The sequence below is a fragment of the Petaurus breviceps genome, unplaced genomic scaffold (genome assembly GCF_028583685.1).
Source record: "Petaurus breviceps papuanus isolate PSGF00001 unplaced genomic scaffold, PetGlider_PUasm1.0 90721, whole genome shotgun sequence".
In the NCBI taxonomy this organism is placed as follows: domain Eukaryota; kingdom Metazoa; phylum Chordata; class Mammalia; order Diprotodontia; family Petauridae; genus Petaurus; species Petaurus breviceps.
The window spans coordinates 3724123-3733178 of NW_027187322.1; the positions used below are offsets into that span (position 1 = coordinate 3724123).

The 9056-nt window shown below is 51.7% G+C and overlaps 1 protein-coding gene across 1 annotated transcript; it reads right to left on the reverse strand.

The window, feature by feature from the left end:
* Positions 1 to 323: 323 nt before the first annotated feature.
* Positions 324 to 6736, reverse strand: TMEM225B (transmembrane protein 225B). The gene is made up of 4 exons (XM_069066092.1): positions 6439 to 6736; positions 3633 to 3779; positions 1051 to 1185; positions 324 to 685 (listed from the first exon to the last, which is right to left on the reverse strand). The coding sequence occupies exons 1-4, from the start codon at positions 6734 to 6736 to the stop codon at positions 492 to 494; spliced, it is 774 nt and encodes a 257-aa protein (XP_068922193.1). The 3' UTR covers positions 324 to 491.
* Positions 6737 to 9056: the final 2320 nt, after the last annotated feature.

The following is a 9056-nucleotide window of genomic DNA, read 5'->3' on the forward strand; positions in this document are numbered from 1 at the left end:
ATTCATCCACTCACTCACTCATCCATGGCAGCACTGGCCTAGTACTCAGAAGGGATTTAGTTAAAATCCAGTTCCTGTTCCCTACTGACCTTGGATAAATCACTTTTTACCTCTCTGAGGTCGCTTCTGCATCTGTAAAATGGGGATAAAGTATTAACACGGGGCTGGCTGTGCGGGGAAACAAGATCAGGTCTAGGGGGGGGCTATGAAAATGTCAGCCATGGTTCATTTATTCCACAAACATTTATTAAGTACCTACTGTGTGCACAAATCTGGAGAGGACAGAAACAGCTCTAACCCAAGGGAAAGAGAATAAGGGGGTGCCAAGGGTAGGTCTGGGCAAAGAGGCAGGGGAGACTGATCAGGGAGGGGACCCAATGCCCAAAGCCCAAGCAGGTCCCCCTCCCTGCTAAAGGTAAGACATCCTGGGGGAGAGTGGAGAAGAGAAAGCTATGGAGATGCCTCTCAACTAGGAGTAGAAAGTCACTGGACTAGAGTGTGGAGGTGATGGATACCTCTTTATTCATGATTATGGAAGAGATGGTCTTCTTTTGGGGGATGACTGATGTAGATGACTGACGCCACAAGTTTCCACATAGATGCTTCTTTGATGGGGTAAGCAGATTGTTTGGATGTAAGTATGATATGTTCCAGGAGTTTTTGTGACTGTTGAGACATATGGTGCCTGTGGGAAGAAGAAGGTGGCACCAGGCTAGGATGGAAGAACAGGGCAGAGCAGAAAGCTGATGAAGACCTCCCCCAAGGGGCCTCCCGACTCAGGCCTCTCCCAGATCTAGGTTCTAGGGTCCATGTTCCAGGTTACAAGGCCCCTCCAGCTCACACAGTCAGTTTCTTCTCGGCTCTTACCCTCTATGCGTCTTGGGTCTTGACTCTTGGGACAGACAGTGAGGAGTCATTGCCCAGTTCATTTCACTAGGGATATGAGTAGCAGACAGGATTGCCCTGAGGAGCCTCCCTGGGGTCTCTCTGGCTCCCAACTGCCCTGAAGGCCCCAGGCCCAGCCCTGGTTCCCCTGGATCTGATCCTCACCAGCCACGATGAAGTTCAGGATCCCAAAGCTGGACAAATAGAAGGGCCACTTGAAATGGAAGGTGTGTCCTTTCTTGACGAAGATTTCCAGTACTTGCAGCCCAAACGTCACAACGCAGAGGAACAAAGCCAATCCTAGTCCAACACACCCCAAGCAAGTGTACTCCCTGGGGAGCTGAGCACAAGCAGCCCCTCCCCTCTCCCCCGGGCCCCCTGGCTGGGCCGTGGGCCTGAGCACCCTGAGCTGGTGTCAGCCTGGCAGCTTCCAAACTCCAGCCCACCCAGCCCTTCCTCAGCTACAGCCGGGGGCTAGAAGGAGGGCCCTTCCCCGGACTCAGCTCCTTGGGAGATTCCAGCCACTCCTCCAGCCCCCAGATGATGATCAGGGTGCCAGAGACCCTGACTCCCCAAAGTGGCCCAAGGCGCTGCCGCCAGTGCCTCAGAAGGCTCCTGATAAGAAGTAAATGATTACCTACAAAAGACGGCCCATTGCTCTGCCTGCTTCTGAGCTCTTTCACTGTGACCCCAGACAAAGGTGAATCACGCAGGGGAGTGGGGGAGGAGGAGCCTGCAGGGGTGGGTGAATAGTCCGGGGCTCTCCTAGGGCCGCCCTCACTACCCACCTCCAGGAAAATAGCAACAGTAACAATAAGGACAAAACACTTCCTTCCCAACAGCCCTGTAGGAAAGGGAGTGCAGAGCAAAATCATCATCCCCATTTCACAGGTGGACAAACCAACATCCTTTAGCCCCTCTGGACCTCCGTTTCCTCATTTGTAAATTGATGTTACTGGACTGGAATATCTCTGGGGTCAGACGTCCTATGCACACCATTTTACTGACAGGTAAACTGAATCTCAAAGAGCGGAAGGGACTTGCCCACAGGTGCACAGCTTAACGGTGGCACAACCTGTGAGTCAGGGTGCAAAGGGGCACTCATGGGAGAAGGCGCTGTCCTTTCTGCCTCTCACACCTGCCCTTTCACAGGAAGGAGCTGGGGCGTTTGGGGTGCCTCTCAAACCATGCTAGCCTGACAGCCGGTCATTCTGCCGGGCATCGGGCCAGCCTCGTCCTCCCATGCTGAGAGACCTGAAATCTAGTCCTTGCTCTGCCACTAACTGGCAATGTGACCCAAAGCAAGCCACTGCCATGCTTTGGGCCTTAGTTTACTCAATTGAAAAATGGGAAGATGAGTAATTCTAATGACACTAATAACAGCTAGCATTTCTATGGTGCTTTAAGGTTTGCAGAGTACTTTTACAAACATCATCCCAATTATCCTTAAAACAATCCTAGGAAGTAGGTGCTTTTATCATTCCCATTTGTAAGATGAGGAAACTGAGGCAGATGGTGGGCAAGTGGCTTGCTCAAGGTCACACAGCTAGGAAGTGTCTAAGACCAGACTGGAACTCACGTCCAGGCCTCTGTCTACTGCGCTCCTTTAGTGCCATCACAGTGACTGTAAGGGCTGCCGTTTCTAGAGCACCATCTCCAAGCTAAGCTGCCTGCCTTCTGGCCCCTCCTAGGAGCTGACGTTTACCTTATTTGGCCCAGAACCAGCCTCCGGCTGCCTTCCAGGTCACCCCAGACCGAGTCCCGAGCCTCTGGCTCACCTCCTGCCATTTAGAGCAGAAGCTCCTCAAGGGCTGATGGTGGCTTGGGAGCCTCGATTTCCATTCTCAGTGCATGGTAAAGGCCTGAGCTCCCCCTGTCTCTGCCTCTTATTCTCATCATCATCAGCTGACGCTGACAGAGTTCCACAGCAAAGCTTTTAATATAACTATGTAAGGTCATAGAACTATAGGTTTATTTATCTAACTTTTTATATGTAAGTATATTTGTATTACATATTTTATCTAATGGTATAGTCATATAACATATATGCCTGTGTGCTAAGCATTCATGACTGCCATCCCATTGGATCTGCACAATGACTCTGGGAGGGAGTTGCTATCATTGCTATTATTCCCATTTCGTAGATGATAAGACTGAGGCAAGCAGAGGTAAGTGACTTGCCCAGGGTCAGCTAGGCTAGTAAGTCTCTCAGGCCAGATTTGAACTTAGGTCTTCCTAGTTCTTCCTTAGACTCTACCCACTACTCTCTCTTTCTCTCCCTCTGTCTCTCTGTCTCTCTTTCTCCCTGCCCCCCTTTCCCTTCACCTATCTGTCTTTAAAATTCACATACATAATCTCATTTGGTCCCTATAAAAACCTCCTGGTAGATGCGATTACACCCAGTTTACAGAGGAAACTGAGCCTCTGTGACTTGCCAAGCATCACACAATTAAGAAATGACTGAAATCAGGGCAGTTAGGTGGTACAGTGAATAGAGTGCCAGCCCTGGAGTCAGGAGGACCTGAGTTCAAGTCCAGCCTCAGACACTTAACACTTATTAGCCGTGTGACCTTGGGCAAGTCACTTAACCCCAATAGCCCTGCCTTCCCTCCTCCAAAAAAGAGCAAAAAAAAAAGTAACTGAGATGGAATTCCACAGTCAGCACTCTAAATGCTGTGTCCATAATGCAATGCTTGGCCCTCCTTGCTGCCTCCCAGGTCCAGCCCCTGCCTTCCACCATCTAGTACCTGAGATGTAGTTGGCAATGGAGAAGATAAAGTCTATCCTGGAAATACGACTGAATATTCTTTTAAAGGAGCACATCATGGAGATAATGAGGAGGGAAGTGAAGACCAGGTTCAGAAACATGATGCCTCGAGAGAGGATGAGATAAACTGTAAGGGAAACAGAAGCTGTCGCAGATGGCCCCTCACATTTAGGAAGCACCTGCTATCCGCCAAGCACCTTGCCTGAGCACTGAGGATACAAAAGAGACAAAAGGCAGTCAGCCTCTGCCCTCAAGAACTCCAAACAAGCAAACCATTGTCCAGAGGAGCTCCAGAGCGCTTGAAATGGCGCCAATCTGAGCGGGAAGGTGTGGGCATCACAGAGGGACCGGGGAGGCTTCTGGCAAAAGGCCAGATTTTGGCTGACACTTGAAGGAAGCCAGGAAGGCTGGGAAGAGGACATGGGAGAGAGCTCCAGGCAGGGGACAGTCAGTGAGAATGTCAGCAATGGGGGTGGAACAGAGGCAGGGTGACACGCTCAACTCTCTGGGAAGATCGGTTTGCCAGTTCAGTGGGGAGAGACTCAGGGAGGCCAGACCCCTCCCCTCAGCAGCCATGGCAATGGGCAGGCATGACGGGATGTGGGCTTGCACCAGGCCGTGGCAGTGTCAGAGGAGGAGGGCGGGATATATACAAGAGACGTTATAAAGGTAGAATTGGCAGGACTGGCCAAGTGACCCAGGAGGGGAAAGAGCTGGAATCAGGACCCTAGGGTCTCAGACTCGGCTCTTCTGGGTGGTTGTCCTTGGAGGATCCCAGTGGTATCACAGCATGCCAGACTGGCTGATGGGCCATGAGCTTGGAAGGCATAACCCGACTACGTGCACTTTGGGAGTGGAGGTGGCTGTGGAGTTGAACTTCTTACATGTCTTTTGAGCTACTACAATTCTGCTTCTCTCATAGAACTCAGCACCTCTCTGATGGGGGCTTGCCAGGCTGAGCGGGCTGTGCCACTGCTTCCCATGTCACCCAAGATGCTCCAGAGTTCTTCAGAGAGAACTTGAGAGGGTCCCTGTACCTTGTGACCTTCCTGTGAGCACATGCCTTGTTTAGGCAAGTGTATGTTTGGCATTTGAACGACATGGCCAGCCCATTGGAGCTGCACTCTCTGCAGAAGAATTTGAATGCTTGATCGTTCAGACAGAGAAGGACCTCCATGCCTGCTCCCTCATCCTGCCAGGTGATCTTCAGAATCTTCCTAAGACAATTCCAGTGGAAGCGACTCAGTTTCCCGGCCTGGCGCTGGCAGACTATCCAGGCTTCACAGGCACACAATGAGGTCAGCACCGTGGCTCTGTAGGCCTTCAGTCTGGTAGTCAGTCTAATATCTCTTCTCTCACATACCGTCCTTTGGAGCCTCCCAAACCCTGAGCCAGCTCTGGCAAAGTGGAGGGAGAGAAGGGGCATGATTTTTCATTCGAAGCTGATTGCACACTCAGTGCTACCACTGAGGCTGAGACGCAGCAAAGTATGGCCTAACACCACCAAAAAAGCATAGGTGCTCTCCCAGCCAGCCCCACACCATCCATACGTGAAGCCACGCTCACAGCAAACAGACAAATGGAGGCGACCACTTCTGTGGCCAAGGTGCCTTGCCTTGGCAGGAGCCTCTCCAGGGAGGTCACAGAGGACGAGGCTCACGTGCTCATTGCCAGACAGGATGGCACCAAGGTTACTCATGGTGGCCACTCCAGGAAGCCACCAGTCTCATCAGCCTCGCTTCCCTCAGGGCAGCTGTTTGCATGTGATGCCTGCTGAGCTCTCTCACAAGCTGCTGGCCTTGCAGGCCTGCTGGATTGTGTGTTGTCTGAATGTGTCCATGTCCCACAGAGGTGAGCAGAATCTTTGGTGCAGAAATTTTACACTTTTGTGTTTCCACCTCAGGGTGGGATTTCCCACCTGCTGTAAACAGACTAGGACTGGGGAAGCAGAGAGTTTTCAAGGCCCCTTTTCTAGCCCCTGCCTCACATGAGGAGGTGAACAATGAGATCCTTAAAAGGCCGTTCAGACACGTGGGCCACCAAATCCCACCACTGCTGCATCCAGTGAGAAGATGAGCCTGGGGCCCGGGCTGCCTTTGGGCAGTATTGGCACCTGCTGCTTCCTCTCCTGCCTGCCACAACAGGATCTGAGATAGGTAAAAATGGCACAATTGGATTCAAGTGTGGCACAGTTGCTCAAAGAAGTCGGTCTCACTCTTTCCTCTGGAGTCACACAGCCCAGTGGCAGGACAGAGTCAGGATGGCTGCCAATGGCCTGGGTGGGTGGGTGACCTTGGCATCTTCGATTCCTGACCAAGCTCCAAGTGCCCCACACCTGCTTCAGCCACCTTTGTGGCCTTTGGAATTCTTCTCATTTGCCCATTCCACCAGGGGAAGTCTTGACATGCTTGGGGCATTCCCCTAACTCATCGAAGTGTTTGAGACTCCTTGGTTATCCTCAACTGGTTTAGCTTATCTACTGAGATGGTTTGCCAGGGTGTGGCCTCTTGGAGCCACAGGTGAGAGCTGGGTGATTGGTTGGTCATTAAAGGTGGGTAAACAGCCCTGAGAAGGTTGGGCAACCCTCCCACCAGAAGGGTCATCCTCCCTGAGCACCCTCCACCCCAGCTCTTCTGCTTCCTAGCCAAATGAGCTTGGGAAAGTTCCTTCCCCTCTGGACCTCTGGACCTGACTGAAGTCGCTCTTTCCAGGAGGACCCTGAGCCCAAGCTCGGGTGAAATGGCTTGCCCAAACCTTTTCTCCTTGGGGCAGATCCATTGGCTTACCTGGAGGTTTATTGGTAGGCAAGCACTGGACACAGTTGTCCCAGAGAGCAAAGTTCAAGGTTATGTTTTCCCATAATTGCATGTTGGAATGTTCTAGGGTGACCCACTTGGGTTGGAGGCAGACCATGAGCATGATGACCCAGCTCAGGGTGGTGAGGATGACTGCCATGAACCTGAGGTTCAGCAGATTCCTTTTGGTGATATGGTATTGGATTTGCTTGCAGTACAAGGAAGTGAGGGACGGCGAGCTGATGTTCAAGGATAACTTATCCTCTAGAATGTGAGCCTTGATCTCCATTCCCTCTCACATACAGCCCCAGCACTGGGCTCTGAACTCAGTCGTGCCTTTTCACCCCAGTGAGTCAATCAGCACGCCCTCCTCACAACAGCCTCTGGATTTCTGCACAGGCTGGTCACTGCCTTCCCCTACTTGGGGACCAGCCCACATAGTGCCCAGCGGCTTGCCTGGTCTGCCTGAAGTCAGTGAGGTCCTTGGGAGAACTGAGCAGGAAGTCCCTGCTTTCCCTCCTCAGAGGCCCTGCTCCTGTTCTCAGGGACTAATCTGTTAACACAGGAGGGTCCCTGGGCCCTCGGCAGCTGTGACTGTGCCTTGGTCCCTTAAGGGCTCTTGTGAGAACACTGTCCCCAGGCCCATCTCTTACAGTTAGCTCTAACTGTCATAGAACCTTAGTGCACTTCCCTCTTTGCTTGCCAGTACAATAAGCATTTACTGAGCATCTACTGTGTGCAAGTCCAAGAGGGACTGTTTTCTTCCTGTCTTTCTATCTCCTCATGGTGCACCTAGAGCCTTGCAGCACAGTCGGGCTTAATAACAGTGTGTTGAATTGAATTCAATGACAAGGCCCCGAAATCAACGCTAGCAATTTAAAGAGAAGCACCTTACATGCCAACCACTCCCAGCCCCCCTTCCTGGTGTTTACTCCCAAAGAGCTCATTGTCTAGTGGAGGGACATGAAGCTTTTGAACAAATGAGGATCATCTAGGGTAAACTCTCTGGCAGGGGAGATAGGTGGCAAAGAATCTGAGATTTAGAGCTGGAAAAGACCCTATTCCAACTCTCCCATTCTCCAGATGAGGAAAGTGAAGCCCAGAGAGGTTAAAGGGTTTGCTGGAAGTCCCAGAGGTAGGGTTGAGACTGAACTGCACTAGGAACTAAAAGGAGACATCTACACAAAATATTCCAGGAAAATCTGGGGAGGGAGAAAACACTTTCAGCCAGGGTTTAAGGGTGGGGGGAGTCAGGGAAGGCTTCATGGAGGAAGGGGACCCTGAACTGAGCCTGGAGGAAGAATGATTCCAATGAGCAAAGCTGAGGAAGGGCTAAATCCTGAGTCACTCACATACCCTCAGAAATGGAAGCCATCTCAAAGGCTTCTAGGCTACCTATACCTGCATCAGAATCTTCACTGAAATTTCCTCAAGTATACATGTGGCCTCTGCTCTGAGACCACCAGTGACAGGCAGTTTCCTACCTCCTTGGAGATGGCTCTACTGGTCAAGAACTTTCTCCTGACCTCCTTCTAACTTCTCCCAGCTGCACTAGGGCCACCACCGATGTGGGGACCAATCAGCCAAGAAGGGGACCAGCGGGCCAAGTGGGGGATCAGCTGGCCGAGTGGGCGACCAGTCAGCAGTGCTTCTTCCTATCTCCAGGCTCTAGGCTGAGGGGCAGAGCAGGCAGTTACAGGGATGATCATGCTTGGTCTGCAGGCTCTCTCTGCTGTGGTCTTCCTCAGAGGCTCCTTGTGAATCTTCAGGTTCAAAGGGTCACAAGATCGTGGGAGCCTGAACAGAAAGGGGGACTCAGAGGCCAGTCAGGGTAGCCTTTTGGTGTGACAGATAAGGAAGCAGAGGCCCAGGGAGGGGAAATCATCTGCCCAATTTGCTTGTTTCCCAAGTCAACAAGCATCTGTTAGATGCCTACTGTGCACCAGCACCCAGTCATCCAGTGGGCACAATGACTTGCCTTGAATACATACACTCCGGGGTGGGTGATTGAAGGAAATACTTTGGAGCCCAGAGAGCGCCAGGGAGCCACCATCTTCTTTGTCCAGAGCAGAGGGGAAGTAGCTTTCAAGGACTTCATCAGCAAAATTCCCTGCCACGGTGAAAGTCTGACGTTATATCCTAACTTACTGTCCACCTCCAGTGCTGCAGAACCCTCTGCAAAATGCCTTCTCAAAGCTCTTCTTTGGAGCCTAGCTGGGACATTCACGAGTGTCTGCTATGGGACCTCGGGGACTCAAAGACAACTTTCTCTGAGACAGTCTTGCCCTTGAGGAGTTTACATTCTACACCATGTACCCAAGTAAGGAGCTATGATGTACTTCTGAGAGGGTGGGAATGCTGACAACTGTGAGGATGAACTTGTGGAGCCTGAGCTGGGCTTCACAGGAGGAGAGCGATTCTGGAAGCATAGCTTCAGAGCTGGAAAGGCCCTTGGGGCACCCAGTCCTGCCTCCTCCTTTTATAGATGAGGACACAGGCCCAGGGAGGGGCAGTGACTGATGCTCAGAGGCTGTAGGCATGAACCCAGATCTCCCAATTCACAAGTCAGCATGAGGGAGTAGACAGGAAAAGGGAATGTGTTCCAGACA